Here is a 22,387-nt window from a genome sequence, read left to right as displayed (position 1 = left end):
GAAAGTATTTGTTAGTGTGCATAAATTGAGGTTCAATGACGAGATCACTGCTTTCATACTCTCAACAACATGTCTGTGATCAGCTACAGTGTTCATTTCTGCAACCTTTCATGCCACGATCTCAATATAATGCAACAGATCTAAATGTAATGCAGCACTTTTCACGATTAGTTAATCTTGAGAGCTGTAATAGTAAAAATGCACTAAAAGAGAGAGTAATACTTCGCTATATCAAATGCAAAGATGTTAGCCAATCACAGCAGTGGGCATTAACACTGAAGTCTCACAGCAGACATGCCCCTTAAAACAGAGTGTTCAAATCAGAGGGCTAAAATCAGGGTAGGAAAAATGCTTTTTATTTCTAAATTATGACAATTTTGGATGTAAAATCATACTAACATTATAAGTGCACCCTAGGAAACATTATAAAACAATAAAACAATGTAGTTCATGACCCCTTTAAGCACGAGGAGTGAGAAACATCAGCAGAGAAAACTGGCTTGTGAAACTGCATGTTTGTGAACATCTGGAGACTCATAGACCTGCTGTAGAGATACAGTGAATCTGGGCTTGATGGAAAACAATTTGACTGTTCAGAAAACAATTTGACTGAAAGGCTATCAAGAGCTTTTAATGAGAAGTGTGCACAAAAGCAAAATTGTGCATGTTAATTGTCAAGATATACCATACTCCAGAATAGCAGCACATACACTGACCCATAATGTCTATTTGACCTGTAGCTTGTACCACAACTAAACTGTGTTGACGGTTATCATCATCATGACAGAACCCACAGCATCTGATCTGATCTTGATCATTTTGATGCAACAAATTCTCCAGCTTATTCTATAAGTAAAATAATATATTTGTTATGAATATTTAGCCTGCATGTAACTAATTTTGTATTATTTCATCCCGTCTCACCTCAGTGTCTTCAGTTGACAGTTTGGATCCTGTAGTAAATCATCGAGCTCCTTCACTCCTGATTGTCCAGGATCATTTCCTGTGAGATCCAGCTCTATCAGGTGTGAAGGGTTTGATCTCAGAGCTGAAGCCAGAGCTTTATAACCTTCTTCTGTTACACTGCAGTTAGAGAGTCTAGAACAGGAATGAAAACATTCAGCTGATTAATCAGTTCAACCTGAACAATTTAAATCCTTAAAGTTAATTTTATTTTGTTCTTTGTACAAATGTATTGAACGTTAGTCACAAAACCTGATAACTGAATATGGAGGCAAATAACAGGAGAAAGAATAAAAGATAATCTCCGCATATCTCAATGAATTACCACACAGAGGTACACATTAATATAAGAATCATGTTTTCTTTTGTCTCTGATAGACCACCATCATCTTTAATTTAAAAAACATTCATTATATCTAGCTGTTATCTATATCTAGTTTCATACATAAGTTTCTTCTTACAAAAAATGCTAACGTCGTTAAGACTGAAAGTGTATGAGTGGAGGTAAACTCGCATTGCCGCAGCTCACCGGCGCCATCTTATGCACAGAGTCCATTTTGATCTTTAACATTAGATCTTTCCTTTACTTCGAACAAGATGATTGCTTAATGCTGATTCGATATTACTCTTAATGAAAAAACAACAATAAAATAGTACAATAACAAACTCAGTTATATTAAACATCACACTTTTATAGCAAAACAAATAGGACTGATGACATGGTATACCTGCGTTGTAGCAGAAATAAATTATACAAAATTGGATTTGGATTTTCCCCTTAATTTAAAACGAATGCTTAGTTTGTGGTTCATTACCATTATTTAATGAAAAGCACAACAACAATAAAATGACAGACAAACAAAAAGACAAACTCACTTATATTAAAAAAAAAAAAAATGCAACTTTTATTAACAAATGTTCTTGCGCTTTTGCCTCTGACATCGACCTGTCAGTCATTGCGCCTCACTCTCGTCATGTGACTCCTATGGCTCAACTTACCTCAGTACCTCCAATTTACACTTTATATTCTTCAGTCCCGTGCAGAGCAGCTTCACTCCTGAATCCTGCAGATTATTATTGTTCATGTTCAGCTCTTTCAGATTGGTATCTGATCCAAGAACTGTAGCCAGAACTGAACAGCTTTTGTCTGTTAAGTTACAATCATCTAACCTACAAGGGAAATAAATCACATCACAGAATTAAATGGAACACAAACAATATATTTTTCTATATACAAATATTAAAAATGTTTTCCTTTTTTTTTTTACATAAACAACATTATATATATATAATGTTTCATAGATTCATAGCTTTATAGCTGAGCCTGGTTTCTCTGAAGGATTTTTTCTCTATTTCTGTCACCTGATGAAGTTTGGGTTCTTGCCACTGTCACCTCTGGCTTGATTAGTTGGGGACACTTAACATTCAACAATATTATTGACATGATTGTACTGACAATATTAGATGAGACGGTTCACACTTTTATAGCAAGTTTCTCTGAATCTTTAGATGATATTATGCACTGTAGATGATGATAACTTCAAACTTTTCGCAATTTTTCTCTGAGAAAGTCCTTTCTGATATTGCTCCAATATTTTTTGCCGCAGCATTGGGGGAATTGGTGATCCTCTGCCCATCTTGACTTCTGAGAGACACTGCCACTCTGAGAGGCTCTTTTTATACCCAATCATGTTGCCAATTGACCTAATAAGTTGCAAATTGGTCCTCCAGCTGTTCCTTATGTGTACATTTAACTTTTCCGGCCTCTTATTGCTACCTGTCCCAACGTTTTTGGAATGTGTAGCTCTCATGAAATCCAAAATGAGCCAATATTTGGCATGACATTTCAAAATGTCTCACTTTCAACATTTGATATATTATCTATATTCTATTGTGAATAAAATATAAGTTTATGAGATTTGTAAATTATTGCATTCTTTTTTATTCACAATTTGTACAGTGTCCCAACTTTTTTGGAATTGGGTTCGTATTTACACTGTTGAAGAGTTGGATTCTCATGGTAAACATGGCCAAAGTTTCAAAACACGAGTTGAACGTACGACGGAGTATTTCTGTGCCAAATGACTACTTCCGGTTTCGGTACAGGATTGTGAGAGTTTTTTTAGTATGGCCCTTTATCACGTAACAAAGGGCGGAATTCCTTGTACAGGCACTTCTCCCTGTTAAGCGTGTGCAAACAAAATGCGATCTGCGAAGGAAGCAGCCTCCTAATGAGACGCAGCTCCTGTCACCAAAGGAGTGCATTTTTGGTTGTGAGGGAAAGATTACCTTTTTCAGCTTCCCAAAGAACCCAGCGTTAAGGGAACAGAGGATGAAGTTTGTTTTTCCGGGGCAGCAACAGAGTTGCACACGTATGTTTGTTTGTTCCCGGGATTTCGGTGATGAATACTTTGTAAACAAGTCCCAGTTCGGCACTGGATTTGCAGATCACGTGTGGTGAGTAAAGCTGCATCAGATGTCTGTGTTTTGTTGGCAATCGGCGCGCAAGTGCATATAATGTAAACAACACGAACGTTTTTGTTCCCTTTGTATTTATAATGATGTCGCAGCTAGCAGAAATCTCTACGCAGAAGCTGCGCGCGCTCATGGCTCTTTAGCTCCGCCCACGGCACTGAAGGCAGGCACGCCTCTAGGATCTCTTGTTTTTCTGGAAAGAGTCAGTTTAGCGTATCTATCTTTTATAAATATGACAAAACTAAAGACTTTTCGGAGATATGAAGGATGTATTGGTACTCTATATGTACTCAAGATTAACATGAGATTGACAGAAACTGTGTGTGATACCCCCCCCCCCCCCCCCCCGAGTCATAAATATCTGGTCTATCATATAATACAAAACAACTATCCAAACATTTATATGTTCTTTTATATTTTGTCTAAAGTTTTGATAAACTGTCTCCATTTAACAAAAATAGATTTTTCAGACCATTATTTCATATGTCAGGCTTTACAGGGTTAAGTTCATGTTCATGATGGGGAATCACTATAGATTAATGTAGATAAATGCATTTTCAGATGAAAGCAAATCATGACAAAATATATTGAATGACTTACAGAGCTCTTCTGGAGGTTTTGATGACTGCTGATAATCTAATGAGACACTCGTCTGATTTCTTGAATTTCTGAAGCTCAAACTCCTCCAGCTCTTTCTCTGATGTCAACAACACAAAGACCAAAGCAGACCACTGGGCAGGTGAAAGGTCACCAGATGAGAGACTTCCTTTGCTAAGGTGGGTCTGGATCTCCTTCACCAGAGTTTGGTCATTCAGTTCGTTCAGACAGTAGAACAGATTGATGGATCTCTCTGCAGGCAGATTATCTTCTAATTTCTGCTTGATGTAATGAACTATTTCCTTGTTGCTCTGGTCATTGTCATCTTGCTGTGTCAACAGACCCCGTAAGAGTCGTCGATTGGACTGGAGTGACAGACCAAGGAGGAAGCGGAGGAAAAGGTCCAGGTGTCCACTGTCACTCTCGAGTGCCTTGTCCACTGCAGTCTTGAGAAAATCAATCATGATTTCATTTTTCTTTTTGATGTCTAGAAACAGATGTGCATAAAGGGTCTTGAGCAAATTTTTATTTTTGTTTTCCTGCCCTGTAGACTCGTGATCAAACACACTTTTCTTGTTGATGTCTAGAAACAGATGTGCATAAAGGGCTGCAATAAACTCTTGAATGCTCAAGTGAACAAAGCAGTACATGGTACCAAGAATGATCCCTGTTTCCTCCTTAAAGATCTGGGTACACATGCCTGAGTACACTGATGCCTTATAGACGTCAATACCACAGGCTTCCAGGTCTGTGTCATAGAAGATCACGTTGTTTATTTCCAGCTGATGAAATGCCAGTTTTCCCAGTGAAAGGATGGCGTCTTTATCCCATGAAACATCTGGTGCGTATTCTCCATCATACTTTCGGCGGCTCTGCTGGATCTGAAAGCGGAGAAAGTGTGTGTACATTTGTGTCAGAGTCTTGGGAGTGTCTTCAGTATTTGATTCCTGCGGTCTTTTAGAGATCTCATCAGCCTGATTGATTTTCACATCATTATTTCTTTTCTCCTCCAGAATGTTCTGGAGAACAGTGGCTGAAATCCAGCAGAAGACTGGGATGTGGCACATGATGAAGAGACTCTTTGATTTTTTAACATGATCAATGATTGTGTTGGCCTGATTCTGATCCGTGAATCTTTTTTTGAAGTACTCTTCCTTTTGTGAGTCATTGAATCCTCGTATCTCTGTCAGCCGGTCGATACAGTCGGGAGGAATCTTACTGGCAGCTGCTGGTCTGGTGGTGATCCAGATGAGAGCAGAAGGAAGCAGATTTCCCTTCATGAGGTTTGTTAGGAGAACATCCAGAGAGGCTGGTGATGATACATCACACCATGTCTCATTACAATCAAACTTCAGAGGAAGACGACATTCGTCCAATCCATCAAGGATGAACAGGACTTTGAAATTATTCCTTCTTGTAAGGTTCAGTCCTTTTGTTTCTGGGAAAAATTGAGTTATAAGATCCATCAAACTTAGTTTTTCTTTCTCCTTTAAGTTCATCTCTCTGAATGGAAGAGGAAATATGAAGCTGATATCTTGATTTTCTATTCCTTCAGCCCAGTCCAGAACAAACTTTTGCACAGAGACTGATTTTCCGATGCCAGCGACTCCTTTTGTCAGTACAGTTCGGATCTCCTTGTCTTGTTCAGGTGCTTCAAACAATTGTGTGCATTCAACCTGTATCTCTTGAGATTCATGCCGCCTGGAAGCAACTTCAATCTGTCTGACCTCATGTTCAGTATTGACCTGTTCACTGCCACTCTGAGTGATATAGAGATCTGTGTAGATGTTATTCAGGAGTGTGGAGTCACCTTGCTTCGCAATTCCTTCAAATACACATTGATACTTCTTCTTTAGGCCACATTTTAGCTGATGAATGAAGAACAGCTCATCTAAACACAGGAACAGAAAATAGATAGTTTTAGTCTGAATTTTCTCTCCTCCATTTATAAGTGTCAATCAGACAGATGATCATGAGTCTCTGACCTTCTAGAGCATCAGCAGCTTCATCTTGCTTCATCTCTCTCAGGTAATGTAGTGTGAGATCAAGAGCTGCTTCTTTGATACTGCATCTATTCTCATTAAAGTCATTCACAAAGTATTCTGTGTTCTCATTTTGTAATATTTTCTTAAACTTTTCCAGCTCTTTCGTCAGAAATGTGATTATTTTGCTCTCAAGATCCTGAAAATAAAACAAAGAAAAAGGACAGAATAACACAATTGAAAACAAATTGTACATCTGCATTTGGTCAACACTATTCATTCAATAATTATATCTGTTAAAAAAAAATCCAGTTAAAAGACTAACATGCTAACAGGCTGTTATTTTTAACAAATAGAAAAATTAAAAAAATATGTGTGCTTAAATGGAAAAATAAGTGATCAGGAGAATCAAATTAAATTTCTTTGTTCAATAACATATTTGTTTGTTATAAATATTAAACATTTATGAAAATGTGTTTTCCTACCTGGAAGATCCACTGGAGATTGTCTGTGAAACTCTTGTGTTTCCTGTGAGTCTGAACGTCTGAGTCTAATGTCTCATATTGAAGCCTGTAATCAAATAAATACAATAACATACTGATTTTCCAGGCAAAATATTACAGAAAGAGAAAAAAGCATTACCTGTGAATACTCTGATAAATACTTGATCTAAAATGTTTCATGATGGTATTCACTGATACAACTTCTTAACACATTCAGTGTGAAAATTAGAAACACATGAAATACCTTTTATTAGATGATGGTTTTTCTCCACTGAAGTTTGGTACTCCACCTTTTGACCAGTCACTCTTCAGAGACACAGAGCTGGACACATGTGAGTCTGATCTTACACTAATGACACAAAGAACAGAGAGAGAGAAAAACACTTTACTACAGGAGATACTTTAGTCTCATTTGAAAAGAATTAATGTTGCAAATAGTAATTAAATGCAGTATAGCTGTGCATTTGTCCATTTATGACTACGGTTGGATGGATTGATATATACAGGGGTGCACATAACTGGTGCACATGCATGGTAAAAATAAACGATGTGCAGCAGAAAACGTGGAGGGAAGCGCTTTTGAGCACCAACATTTTTGGGGACAGGGACACGTTTACTTACTGGAGTAGGATTTTTCTCCATCTCTGGTATGATAGCAATCGTGATGATAAGTGTGTTGACTGATTATTAGGGGTGCAACAGATCGCAGTTGATCCGTACGGACCAGGCCCCACGGTTCGGCACGCATGTGATTCATGGATTAACTGCTAAGTTTGACCATCATAGAGTGAAAGCTTAACATTTGGACATGTTTTGTCTTGCCAGTTTACACATTCAAACGACTTTAAACGTGGAAGAAGAGGCAAAAATCTGGACTCGCGCACTGATATCTGTGCACACAAAGTACCAAGCAGCATCTTCAGGTGCTCCCTTGAGAACCAGACCAAAAAAAGTTATGTGCACCCCTGGATATATACATGTTTAGTTGCATGATCTATTTTCCATAGTGAATTTATGCCTCCTTGTGGCTGTCTGTGTAATTGTGTTACTGGAATGAGCTCCATAAGGTTCCCAGGAATTGAGTTTTATTGTGAATTATTGTTTTATTTAGTCAAGTTCAATCACATACACCACTGAGGACAAATAATGCAACTCTATAATGTAAACACACAAAATACCTTTTATCGGATGATGGTTTTTCCCCACCGAAGTCTGGTGGTTTTCCTTCTTTTGAATCATCACTCTTCAGAGACACAGAGCTGGACACATGTGAGTCTGATCTTACTCTAATGACACAAAGAACAGAGAGAAACACTTTAATAAAGGAGGATAAACTGTGTCTGAAACACATCTGTGTCTTTATCTAATCCTCCACAGAAATACACACACACACACAACTTACAGTTTTATAGTTAACAATCATTTTATTTTACTGGCTCACACTGGATTAATGATTTCTTTAATGTACATGAATAAGATTAAATATGTTAAAAAAAATATTTGACTAATTTAAGAGAACATGTTTTTGTTTATTGACAGAAATGGAGCAAAAATGTCTGTGTGACACAGTTTTGTTAGCAAACTTCAATTAAATTAAGTGACCAAAAAACCAAAGTCATGTATTTGGTAATAATTAACAAATTATTAATGATATTGTCTATAGAGCAGACGGGGCTTTATAGACAATGTCAGAGTTAATTTAAGAAGTTCAAAATTGAAACAAATATAAAACAATGTCTAGAGTTTTGTTATTCACAGTAAAACACAAACTCCAGTAGAGTTTAAAATGAAAACAGACGCAGTGTTACCTGTGTTTCTCTGAGAGACTCATCTTAGAGAGAGAGTCCTTTCCTCGCTCAGATAAACTGACACTGAACACAGATCAGCACAATCAATCACTCAACCTGGAAATGACACCATTTCACAGAGACGAAGAATTATTGAAGAACATAATGAAGAATACTGAGTGACCAACAACAGCAAAAACAATGAATAAAATAAAGTGCGTTACAAACAAATATATTGACATAAAATAACTGAATGGTCTTAATCATTTCAGATTAATGAGTTTAACTGATTCATCTTCATTAATTGTTGAATCGTTTGTCATTTAATCATTACTTCAAGTTCACAATGATGGTTGAATTCATTACTTTCAAATGATCCTAAAATAACTGATTGAGTAAAAGTAACCTGAATTATAATGGTCATACTGTATAACTACTAATCATAATTGATATATATGAACTGAAATATTCAATTTAATTAAAAAAAAAAACAAAAAAAAAACGTTAGTCTTCATCTAATAAAAACAAAAAGACATGTCTACTTCATGTAAATGTCTGGTTCAAAAATACTTTCGATTTCGCATCACTAAAACAACAGCCTAAAACGGAAGCGAAAATGGGAGGAAAATCTTCAGAAACTTACTTGTTTTCAACAACTCTTTCTCACTGAACTTCATGTTTTATCATCCGTGACCTTCAAAAGATTGTAATTTCTGGAAGATTCTTCATCTGTTCGGAGCAGCAGAACAAACAACAATAATAATAAGAACACTTCTGTAACTTCACATTTAAATCACGCTTACATACACAATATCAAATTACTAATAATTACAAATAACTGTAATCGAGAACGTGTTAAAACTTACTTGCAGTCTTGTCCAATAAGAAGAGAATTTATAAGTATTAAAAAACTCCTGCGCATGAATCAAATCCAGTGGGAAACATGTTGATGTGTTGTTACTTTCGCTTTCTTCTTCTTCGTGGGTTTTCAGGAGGGTTTTGAAGCAGCTGAACAGTTTCACACCGCCACCTACTGTACTGGAGCGAGGATATTCCACCACATATATCTAATCCTGTTTCAGCAGTGCATTTGTTATATTCCCTGTTCCTGGACTATTATAAGATGCTGGATATTGTAAATGATCCTGAGGTTTGTATTTGTTATACATTCAATCCTTTTGTTTTGTATCAGGACACTATTAATACATGTTCTAGTTTCTGCTCTCTGACACTCATCACATAAACATTATGAAGAATATTTTCCTGTTATTTAAAGGGAATTATAAATTGCATTGCCTCTATGCCGTTGGCAGTCTGTCCTCTCTCCATAACTTATTAAATATATCCAGGATCATGTCATCTATCTTAAACAGAACAGGTTTTTGTTTTCCTGTCTCAAGTCCATCAATACACTTTTAAGTTTTTAATCCAAAAGCAGCATCTAAAGTTCCCTGTCTAACTGGTTCTTGATCCGTGACTTTCTCCAGCTGATGGTCATAAACACACTTCACATGATGATCAACTCAACTGCATTACATTATATCCTGAATCAATACAACTGATTATACCGGATTTGATTTCTTATGTGTTAATGTGATGATGATTATTCATGTGATGCTCCAGCATGTTTCCCTCTCAGATTGTTGTCTTCAGTGTTGCACAAATATCATTCACGCTGCACACAGATGTGGTCCGGCAGTGTGTTCCAGGAGGGATTGTTTCCGCACGAGTCTGTTTTTGCTGTGCTGCACTGCGCTAAATCAAAGCACATCAATGCAAGCCTTAAAAATACAATGTATTAAAATACAAGCACGGTTAATGCAATGCATATTTTTTTCAAGTAGTGCAATTCAAGATGCTTTTTGTTTCAAAAACATATGGCATTATTTTACTTCCAGACTAGCCAGTATGTGCACTTACGGTCTTGTGGACTTACAGTGGCTGTCTCGTGCAAGTGATCATGAAGTCCACAACATTAGGGTGTCCTGTTTTGTCATTTTAGGTTTCAGAAGGGTGCTCGTGAGCGCCTCCTGTGTAGCCGATGCACACTTTTACTCCGCAGCAGACTTCTACCTGACAGTCAAAGCAGCATTACGTCACAGAAGTGTTGAATCAGAGGAAGTGTTTAGGGTGTCATTTGGGACAGGGCCATAGAAATGAAAGAGAAGTGCTGTAAACTGAATCCTACCTGTCGCAAAATTACCAGTGACTTTTAAAACAGCATTTTTTCCCCGGTGAAACTCAATATTGCTCACTTCAAAATACATGAGCGACATGTTCTGAATTTAGACACTTGTTCTACTCTGCTCTGATTGGTTACAGATGGTCCAGTGTGTTGTGATTGGTCAAGCGCTTTGAGCGTGTTTGGGAAATGTCCCGCCCCTTACCATAACCGCCGGTTTCAACACACTGGCTGTGTCTGAAACTTATTTTGAATAAGTAATTACTTCACGACGGTTTAAAAAGTATGTTCTATGTAGTATGAATGTGTGTAGTGTGAATATAATCCGGACACACTACATTCATCATGTTGTCATTGTCATGTGACCTACGGCATCAGCTGTGTCTCTTCACTGCCATTCATAAATCCTCTCCCGTGGCCTCATGGGATAGTAAAATGTCCATCATATGCGCACTTAAGAATCTCGACAGAAGTAGATCATCCGGGTACTTTTTAATTTAAGAGTACTGTGAATTCAGACATACTTTTTTTGTCACATACTGTTTTTCACCACATATACAGTAGGGAAGTATGCAATTTTTAGATGCAGCATTTACTAACTCGTCCAGGCCCCGCCTCTTTATTTTGCGTATGCCTTGGGCGGGAATTATTTAAATGAGGAATATAACAACATTACACACTAAAGAAAGCTGAACATGTTAAAAACAGGACCCTTTGACATACTCTTTTCAAAACCGTTAAACTTATGTTCAAACATGATTCAAAACTGAATGAAACAGCAATCTGCTACAATTCTACTGTACCATATTGAAATATATTCTGAATCTAAAAAATTAAATAGTATAAAAACAAAATGTAGCCGAACACCTACACAGTCACAAGTGGCAAGAATATCTCTAAAAATCTCTGGATTTCTGCACTGATTACTCATCAAATGTGGTCTGATCTTAATTTAACTCACTATTACAGACATGAACTCTCTGGCAGTGGCAGTGAGTCACATATTCATCTTGAAACATGAACTCCTCTTTGTCTCATTAATGATCTGGATTAAATAGGAAAAAGTACCTTAACATTCAAGTTTCACTTTGATCATGATCCCCTTTGAGTGCTAAAAAGCCTGGATTAGCGTGTCACATCCTGGCATCTCTTTATGTTGGTTTGGCTCTCCTCCAGTGGATCCAGATCTATGGCTTCCTCTCTTGATGGATCATGACCTTAATTTGCCAATGCTGAAATATTAGAACTCACTTCACAAAAGCTAAGACATGAAACAGCCCAAACACAAACTGTCAATGCTTTAACAGTGTGTAGTTTTTGATTGCAAAACCACAAATGTTTTAGAAAAATAACTGCATGATTACCGTCAGAGTCCAGAGATGACCGTCGTTTTGTGTGAAACTGTCCGTTCAAGCGCAAGACGTGAAAGAGCTCAATTCAGTATTCGTGTGCTGTCAGACGCGGCTTTCTGGGCGTGCGCTTCGGATGTGGGCGCACACAAAACATGTCTTTTGCATCTTCTTACACTTGAATGTTTAAATTGGCAAGGCTTAAAAACACGTGCAAATGATAAACTGTCATGGCGATGCAGCACTGGTCTGATCAGGACAGTGACAGTTTTGTTTATATAGCCTATCCTTCTATCAAAAACACTATTTTTAAGACAAATGGACATATTCCTATTTCCTCTGTTTTGTTGGTGAGTCAGCACTATGAACAATTTTACTAAAAAAAAAAACAAAAAAAAAAAAAACTCACAAACCACAACTTTACAACAAAATTGTTAATTAAACAATAATTGGAGCTCAAAGATATGTTAATTCAAAATACCAGTTATTTACAAATCTTTACTTTGACCAAACTTGTCATTGCATGAAAACATTACAGAACAAGGGATTATGGGTATTCCACAGCCACAATGCTTCTCCAGTGAGCATGATCAGTAAGAATATTAATCCATCCAAATACATTAAATAATCAAGTACATTCCAAACACAATGATTTAGGTCACTGTGATTTGGCCGAGAAAGATTCTGTATGATCCTGGATCAGCATCTTTTGTTGATCCTGGAACAACGTTCCTGTCCAAAAACAGTCCTGACCCTATCCCTACCCCTAAACCTACCCATAACTGACCCCTAAAATCAGAGGGAAATGATAGATGAACAACACTGATGTAGAAACACCTAACCCTGGTTTTAAGCCTAAACTTGACTAACTCTAAATTGTTCCTCAAATATGATTGGTTAATTGGAATGAAGAGATTTCACGTGGCAAACTTTGATGCTTATAGATTGATATAATTCCTGATATAATTTAATCGGTAAGGCCTAAGTAGATCACCAGTGACAATGATCTCTACCATCAACAGGCAAGTGAACTTTTCAAACAAAAGCAATTGTTCTTAACATTGAAAGAGACACAAATGCTGTGTGAAATGTTTAACTGATAAAATGTTTAGTTGGTCTGTCTAGAAGAGACTCCATCCACAGAACAAAGACAATATACTGTAGATCTGTGCATTAACAACAGACAGACACATTGTAACACTCCAGTTAATACACCAGGAGGATACACTAAATGAAGGGAATTACAGTGAAACTGAAGCAGTTCAAGAAATAATATCAAACAGGAGACAAATCTTCATCAATAAACCCAAGTGTATTTACAAATCTGTACACAGATAAACAACTTTAAGAAATCCCAAGTGAAAAATGTAAATGTGAGAGTGTGTGTGTAAAAAATATTAATGATAGGATCAGTCTCACTGGGAAAATAACAAGTCCAAGAACAATATCCTTCAAGTTCAGTCCAACTGTTTAAAGTCCTCTGGGGCGAGTAATCCTTGCAAACAAGAACAATATACTCCACAATGAGACGGTGAAAATTCAACTCGATGAGAAGCAGACGAAAAAAAAAAATTCATGAATCCAAAAGTGCTCCTTATTTTGGAAGAAAACATTGTAAAGAGTCTCTTCCATCTGTATGAAACACATTTACACATTAATCACACATTTATTTCTCCTCATAGACACAGTAGTGAGACTCTTCTGTGGATCACCTGATGATTCCTGATCCTCTCATGATGATTTCACAGATCTTCATCTACAGAAGGAGGAACAGAAGAGAAAACAATCAGTGTTCAGTGGAACAAAGTGCAAATGAGATCTTTAATATCACAGTGATGTTTCCTCACCTCAGGACACAGTTTGAGTCTCGTAGCACGTCACGGAGCCGCTGCTTTGAGTCTCCTATCTCATTGAATCTCAGATCAAGATCTTTTAAAAACTGCAGTGCTTTTGAGTTAGTCAAAGACTGAGTTAAAGAAGAAACATCTGTAATGCCACAGACATATAGACTAGAAAGACACAAACAGGAAGAGATCATCTTACAAACAAATCATGAATGTGAAGAATTTTACACAAATATAATGTGAACTCAGACTCACTGTGAGATATTGAGAATAAAGTGTTTTAGTTTAAACTGCTGAAGTGATTTTCAGCATTTTGATTCTTGTATGTGAATGTTACTGACCTCAATCTCTCCAGTTTACAGTGTGAATCCTTCAGTACGTCACATAGGTGCTTCACTCCTGTGTTTCCTAGTTTATTCCCGCTCAGGTTCAGCTCTCTCAGGTGTGACGGGTTTGATTTCAGAGCTGAAGTCAGGATGACACACTGTTTCTCTGTAATACTGCAGTAACTCAGACTGAAGACAGAGAAATAACAATAGTTCACATCTATGATGATTGAAGAGCTTCAGCAGCATTTAGTTTCCAATAGTCTGTTCTGAAACCCAGTCACACTAGTTCTGTGTGCTGAAGATACTGTTTCTTCTCTTTCATCTTAAACTATTTATTTGACGTCTCTATTCTTTATTCTCTGTTGAAAAGGCAGATTTCTGCATGTACACAATCAGTACATCGTATCAAATGCTGGAAATTAAACAATTACTAACTAGATTTAAAAGACACACACACACACACACACACAAACACACACACAAAAAATTAACCAATAGATAAACCCCAGAAAGTGCAGTGCTATAAAGAATGAAACATAAGCTCTGCTGTCTTAAAATAAATAAACTTCAATCTCACTGTAACTGCTGTACAGTATAATGATACTAACTGTAGTTTCTCCAGCTTGAATTGTGGGTTCATCAGTAGATCACTGAGGTTTTTCACTCCAGAGTCTCCTAGATTATTCCAGCTCAGGTTCAGCTCTCTCAGGTGTGACGGGTTTGATTTCAGAGCTGAAGTCAGGATCACACACTGTTTCTCTGTAATACTGCATTCATATAGACTGAAGACAGAAAGATAAAATGACTCAAATCCATGTTCAGTTCATGTGTGAGTTAAATGAATCATGAATAAAGTCATACAGTCACTAATAAACCAGCAAAAACATGGAAACTTCATGATATAAACGAACAAACCAAGACAGGAGCGTTTGAGGACACTAGTTACAATCCGAGTCTGGATCCGTCCTCACTCCACAAATAAGTGAATTTATCACTCTAGATTAATATATAGGATCAATATAGAAACAATAGAAAAATGAACTATGGTCTATTTTCACATTTTTAATAAAAGAAAATCTAATGAATCAATTATTAAGTCATTTTAGATTATAATTTACAATCTCTAAACACACATTTTGCTTAATAAAAGAAGATTTAGTGAAAAGTACCATTAGTCCAGTATAAATGTAAGATTTCAGAATAATCTATTTGTGTCACAGTTTTGTTGTGTTTTATTATCATGGTGTTGCTGTCTGTGTGTGTTCCCTAGTTAGTGTTCTTGGTTAATTAGTTCCTGCAGCTGTTCTGTTTCACTTTAATTACTCTGTGTGTTTAATCCAGGGGTCCAAACTCTGTCCTGCAGAGTTCAGCTTCAACTCTCCTCAACACACCTGTCTAGAAGTTTCTAGTAAGAGCTTGATTATCTGGTTCAGGTGTGTTTAATTGGGGTTGAGCTGAACTCTACAGGACCCTCCAGGAGCAGGATTGGACACCCTGATTAAGGCCCCGTTTACACTAGTGCCTTTTCATTTTAAAACGCATAACTTTTACTACGGTTACGCCTGTGGTTTACACTACTCCAGTGTTTCTGAGACTTCTGAAAACGCTGCAGACCCTGTTTTAGTTTGAAAACACTGGGGTTGTGTTTCAGTGTAAACGGACCAAAACAGAGACTTCTGAGAACGATGGTGTGGCTGCCCACGTCCACTCTGTGTGTCCTCGACGACCGTGTGAACAATAACATGGAGACTGAACTGCAATCTTTGCTGGTTTTGTTGTCATTTTTAGCAGCTATTGATCAGTTAAACTGCATTGTTTAATACTGCAGCTACTGACATGCACAAGAGGAAACTGTTTACACTTGAACACACATGCCCAGTGTGCATGAACGGTCATGTGACATGCGTTTTCAGTTGTGTAGTGTAGACGGAGATCGTTTCTGGAACGCTGTGTAAACGCCGGTGTAGACGAGGATCGTTTTAAAACAAAAACGTACTAGTGTAAACGGGGCCTTAAACCCTTAGCTCTTCTCTTTTTTCTGTCGTTTATGTTGAAGTGGTTGTGCTTTATTTCTCCTACATGTTAGATTTGTGATTAAAGACAATGTTTGTCACGTTTTTAGTTTGTTTTTTGATTCACTTTCTGTTCCATTCATGTCTGAGTTTCTTTGTATATCTTCTAGGTTGTTAATAGTTCAGTCCTCCTCGTTCTCCACCTGTTTGTCTCCACAGTACCTTATTTGATTATAGTGTTCGGTTCAGGTGTGTCTAGTTTGTTTCTTCCTTTGTTCTGATCAGTATTTCAGCCTTCAGTTTGTGTTTGGTCCCTGTCCTGCATTAACTCTGTTCATATGTGTTAAAGTGGTTATATATTCTCCTGTTTTGTGTTTTGAGTGATATTAAAAGTCTTCCTGAGCATCTCCTTCATCGTGCGCATCATTACTGCCACTAAAACCCTGACAGTGTTATTGTATTCTCCATCATGAGCTTCATTACAACCAGCCATTCCTGACAATCTGCTTTTAGTCTGTTTTTACTTCTGTCTTGTTTCATAGCAAAGATTTGTCAGATTTCAGCATTTGAAACGTTTTATAGCCACAAAGTTTAAAATGCTTCAAGGTTTAATGCTCTTTCTACTGATACACATACAAACCTGTTAACTAATGCATTTCTGAATCTTTCTTCAGATGGAGATGCAGCGCTACAGATGATGTGACTTGTGTCCTGTTGACTTAAAATAAATGGTAAATAAAGTGTAATGATACTAACTTCAATAACATTGGTGATGATGATAACTCTAGTTTCTCCAGCTTGAATTGTGGGTTCATCAGTAGATCACTGAGGTTTTTCACTCCAGAGTCTCCTAGTTTATTCTCTCTCAGGTTCAGCTCTCTCAGGTGTGACGGGTTTGATTTCAGAGCTGAAGTCAGAGCAGAACAACCTTCATCTGTCATATAACAGGAACTTAAACTACATTAGAGAGAGAGAGAGAGAGAGAGAGAGAGAGAGAGAGAGAGAGAGAGAGCAGAAAATAAGACAGAAGAAAAACTCTTTATTCTGTAAAGTCACATCATCTTCATATTCAAATAAAACAGACAGAGGAAAGAGATCATCTTCTTTAATTCACCAGATCACAAAATACTAAAAGGTGAAAATTTTGCACAATTATAATGTGAACTCAGACTCATTGGGCCTCATTTATCAATCTAACGTAGATCTGAGCACAGAAATCATCTTACTACAGGGTTCACGTGTGATTCATCAAACATTAGTATGCTGCCAATCCCATCGTACGAATGATCGTATGTTGATAAATGTGGCGGCTGAAAACAATCCTCATTTAAATATCACCCTCTATAAATTCACAGTTTAGAAGCCTCGCCCCTACAGTTTACGACACGGAGAAACATAACCCGGCCAAGAAGAGGAAGTAATCTGATGAAAGAGAAATCGATCTAACTCCAAAATCACCCGTTAACCTCGTAATTGCAAACAAATACATTCAATTATATGTATATTAAATACCAATAAATAAAATGGAACATTTACAAACATCTTAAACATTATCCTAGGCTATTTTAGTTTCCCTCACTCCACAAAATCCTTTAAATTTAAAGGGATTCAGAAAAGAACAAGAATGAAAAATGAGTAGCTATAAATTATATATTTCACTATAAAATTAAACACAAATTAGGCTGTAGTGACATTCATTATAAACAACACGTCAAGTCAAAATGAATTTATTTAACGCGAATTTGGCAAGAATTCAAATATGCTTCCATAGGAGTTTTAAGTTTTAGTTTAGTAGTTTTAATAGACAGACAGATAGACAGACAGATAGATAGATAGATAGATAGACAGACAGTGAGATAGACAGACAGATAGATAGATAGATAGACAGACAGATACATAGACAGATAGACAGACAGACAGACATAGATATATAGATAGATAGATAGATAGATAGATAGATAGACAGATAGATAGATAGATAGATAGACAGATAGATAGATAGATAGACAGATAGATAAACAGATAGATAGATAGATAGACAGATAGATAGACAGACAGACAGCGAGATAGACAGATAGATAGATAGATAGATATATAGATAGATAGATAGACAGATAGACAGATAGATAGATAGATAGATAGATAGATTAGAATAATCAGATAGAATGGAAGTCTGAATGAGTCTCAATGGTTTAGAAATAGAACATAGAATGGCAGCTAATGGAGTCTGATGAGCCTCTCCAACTGTCAAAATTTGAATTCTGACAGTTGGAGTTTGAACAGTCTTGGCTCATCTGAACATTCCGTCAATGAAAGTCAATGGGATTTTTTCCAGATTTAATAGTCATTTTTAGGAAAACCGTGAGTCGGATCAGTTAGTAAAGATAAAGCACACTAAGTCAGAACAGTCTGAAGGTTTGAGCCCAATCTGGTAGTTCTAGCTTTAAACCTCTAGGAGGAGCTAGAGTCAGAAATCAGTTTAAATAGCATAATGAACAAAATGCTCTCATCTCAATTCTCCAGCAGATTCACTATGCTGCACCCAAGTTCACACTAACACAGAAACTTGTGTAAACAAGCTGAGACCTGACGTGAGATCTGTGACATCTCTATTCTTTATTCCCTTCTTTATTAATAAAAATACTGCTCAAATTTTACCATGTTGTTTTGCTGGCTGTAAATGCAGTGAATCCATGATAAATCCCAAGCACTGAAACTAGCAGTTATAATTTAATGCACTGTGTGGCGCTGTGGAGCACATTTAACAAGTTTATTGTATTATCACATAATGTCGTCGTCTGCCTTTTAAAATCAACTGGTTGAGGAATTACTTGAGAAATCCATCCAGTATTTGGAATATTATACCAGAATATGTCTTTTCTCAGTTGGGAGGTTTGAATTTTCTTTTGATGTGTATCTTCAGCATTGAGAAGATCCCTGTTGCTCTTTCCAATTTCCACAAACAAGCACTTTTGGCATGGTCTATGATTTTCAAACACAATTTTTCTCCAACCAATTACTTCATTTGGAATAATAAGAATATTTGTTATAAACATGAGTCCTTATTTTTTGAAAATTGGTTTAAGAATGGGATCAGTCGGGTTAGTCAACTATTTAATCAGGATGGTTACTTATTTACTTACCAAGAGTTTCTTTCTCATTATAATATTCCTGTTACTCCAAAACAGTTTGCCATTGTATTTGGTGCTATCCCTAATGGTGTCATTATGTTATTTAAGGGCTGTAATAGTTTTTTGTCAAGTTCTGAAATACCTCTCCCAGACCCGGCTGACACGTATGTAGGCAGAATATGCTTTAAATCTACAGTAAAAAATAATAGAGAGATTCGTTTTCTTTTTCTTCAAGATTGGGTTTCCACTCCTCATGTCGTTTCAAGATGGAACAATTTAGTGGAAAATATATTGTGGAAGAAGGTTTGGACTTTTCCTAACAAGTATCTTCTGGTGAATAAGGTCAAAGAGATTTCTTTTAAGCTTATTCATCTGTACTATCCTGTAAAAACCTTCATTGTGTCTAAATTGAAATTAAGTATAGATGTGAACTGTACTTTCTGTGATTCACAACCAGAAACTCTCTTGCATCTTTTCTGGTATTGTGATCATACAAGAAAACTTTGGCAAGACATTTGCCAGTTCATTGTAGACTATATATATAAAGACTTTGAGCTTTATTTCAAGGATGTCTTGTTTGGGTTTGTTATTTTTGAGAAGCAGCATGAAAATTTATTCTTTCCAATTATTTTGCTTGCAAAATACTTTATCCACAAATGTAAAACTATGAAAGTGACCTCCCATTCTTCTCACTTTCAAGAAGATGTTAAGATCTATATTAACTCCTTATCTACCTCCTGAAACAAAAAGGCTAGTAAAACTTTGAATGTATGCTCACTTTTTTTATTTAAGATTATTTTGTTTTGTGGGGAGGATTGTTATGTTTATATGATCTATTTAATTGATATTTCCTCATTTATTTATTTATATTATTTATTTATTTTCCTCTAATTTTCAGTGTGATGTAATGTTTGGCCATCCCTGAACCTCCGGCTCTTTTTGCACTTTAGTACTTTGTAAGCAAATGTTTAATATTAATATTAATAAAAATAAATAAATAAATAAATAAATAAACGATAACAAAATCTTGATGAATAAAAAAATAAAAAACGTCTTTCTCGTTAAACGTCATTTAAATAAACAAATATTTGATTTTTATGAGCCCAAATATTCGAATGCAATATTTTTGAAAGATGCCCATCCCTACAGTACATCATATCAAACGCTGAAAATTAAACAATTACTTACTAGATTAAAAAAATGTGACCAATAGATAAAACCCAGAAAGTGCAGTGCTATAAAGAATGAAACATAAGCTCTGCTGTCTTAAAATAAATAAACTTCAATCTCACTGTAACTGCTGTACAGTATAATGATACTAACTGTAGTTTCTCCAGCTTGAATTGTGGGTTCATCAGTAGATCACTGAGGTTTTTCACTCCAGAGTCTCCTAGATTATTCCCACTCAGGTTCATCTCTCTCAGGTGTGACGGGTTTGATTTCAGAGCTGAAGTCAGGATGACACACTGTTTCTCTGTAATACTGCAGTAACTCAGACTGAAGACAGAAAGAGAAAATGACTCAAATCCATGTTCAGTTCATGTGTGAGTTAAATGAATCATGAATAAATGTCATACAGTCACTAATAAACCAGCAAAAACATGGAAACTTAATAATATAAACGAACAAACCAAGACAGGAGCGTTTGAGGACACTAGTTACAATCCGAGTCTGGATCCGTCCTCACTCCACAAATAAGTGAATTTATCACTCTAGATTAATATATAGGATCAATATAGAAACAATAGAAAAATGAACATTTAAATGGTCTATTTTCACATTTTTAATGAAAGAAAATCTAATTAATCAATTATTAAGTCATTTTAGATTATAATTTACAATCTCTAAACACACATTTTGCTTAATAAAAGAAGATTTAGTGAAAAGTACCATTAGTCCAGTATAAATGTAAGATTTCAGAATAATCTATTTGTGTCACAGTTTTGTTGTGTTTTATTATCATGGTGTTGCTGTCTGTGTGTGTTCCCTAGTTAGTGTTCTTGGTTAATTAGTTCCTGCAGCTGTTCTGTTTCACTTTAATTACTCTGTGTGTTTAATCCAGGGGTCCAAACTCTGTCCTGCAGAGTTCAGCTTCAACTCTCCTCAACACACCTGTCTAGAAGTTTCTAGTAAGAGCTTGATTATCTGGTTCAGGTGTGTTTAATTGGGGTTGAGCTGAACTCTACAGGACCCTCCAGGAGCAGGATTGGACACCCTGATTAAGGCCCCGTTTACACTAGTGCCTTTTCATTTTAAAACGCATAACTTTTACTACGGTTACGCCTGTGGTTTACACTACTCCAGTGTTTCTGAGACTTCTGAAAACGCTGCAGACCCTGTTTTAGTTTGAAAACACTGGGGTTGTGTTTCAGTGTAAACGGACCAAAACAGAGACTTCTGAGAACGATGGTGTGGCTGCCCACGTCCACTGTGTGTGTCCTCGACGACCGTGTCAACAATAACATGGAGACTGAACTGCAATCTTTGCTGGTTTCGTTGTCATTTTTAGCAGCTATTGATCAGTTAAACTGCATTGTTTAATACTGCAGCTACTGACATGCACAAGAGGAAACTGTTTACACTTGAACACACATGCCCAGTGTGCATGAACGGTCATGTGACATGTGTTTTCAATTGTGTAGTGTAGACGGAGATCGTTTCTGGAACGCTGTGTAAACGCCGGTGTAGACGAGGATCGTTTTAAAACAAAAACGTACTAGTGTAAACGGGGCCTTAAACCCTTAGCTCTTCTCTTTTTTCTGTCGTTTATGTTGAAGTGGTTGTGCTTTATTTCTCCTACATGTTAGATTTGTGATTAAAGACAATGTTTGTCATGTTCTGAGTTTGTTTTTTGATTCTCTTTCTGTTCCATTCATGTCTGAGTTTCTTTGTATATCTTCTAGTTTGTTAATAGTTCAGTCCTCCTCGAGCGCTACAGATGATGTGACTTGTGTCCTGTTGACTTAAAATAAATTAAACAGTAAATACAGTATAATGACACTAACTCTAGTTTCTCCAGCTTGAATTGTGGGTTCATCAGTAGATCACTGAGGTTTTTCACTCCAGAGTCTCCTAGATTATTCCCGCTCAGGTTCAGCTCTCTCAGGTGTGACGGGTTTGATTTCAGAGCTGAAGTCAGGATGACACACTGTTCCTCTGTAATACTGCAGTAACTCAGACTGAAGACAGAGAAATAACAATAGTTCACATCTATGATGATCATCTTATTGAAG

The 22,387-nt window shown here is 36.6% G+C and overlaps 1 protein-coding gene across 50 annotated transcripts in view; it reads right to left on the bottom strand.

The window, feature by feature from the left end:
* The window catches only part of LOC127523930 (NACHT, LRR and PYD domains-containing protein 12-like), a 59,928-nt gene that overhangs the window by 15,477 nt on the left and 22,064 nt on the right, over nucleotides 1–22,387 (bottom strand). For 24 of the 50 annotated variants that reach the window (XM_051915317.1, XM_051915231.1, XM_051915369.1 and 21 more), the window contains 6 exons: nucleotides 22,160–22,333; nucleotides 20,478–20,651; nucleotides 16,780–16,980; nucleotides 14,620–14,793; nucleotides 14,024–14,197; nucleotides 925–1,098 (listed from right to left, as the gene is read on the bottom strand). In XM_051915317.1, coding sequence (XP_051771277.1) covers nucleotides 925–1,098; nucleotides 14,024–14,197; nucleotides 14,620–14,793; nucleotides 16,780–16,980; nucleotides 20,478–20,651; nucleotides 22,160–22,333 — 1,071 coding nt within the window. Of the gene's footprint in view, nucleotides 1–924; nucleotides 1,099–12,316; nucleotides 13,595–13,685; nucleotides 13,848–14,023; nucleotides 14,198–14,619; nucleotides 14,794–16,779; nucleotides 16,981–20,477; nucleotides 20,652–22,159; nucleotides 22,334–22,387 lie in introns of those variants that run through there. The other 26 variants (XM_051915412.1, XM_051915257.1, XM_051915387.1 and 23 more) reach the window with 22 other exon arrangements.

Source organism: Ctenopharyngodon idella, chromosome 2, assembly GCF_019924925.1.
Source record: "Ctenopharyngodon idella isolate HZGC_01 chromosome 2, HZGC01, whole genome shotgun sequence".
Classification (NCBI taxonomy): Eukaryota; Metazoa; Chordata; class Actinopteri; order Cypriniformes; family Xenocyprididae; genus Ctenopharyngodon; species Ctenopharyngodon idella.
This window is presented reverse-complemented; position numbering and strand designations above follow the sequence as displayed.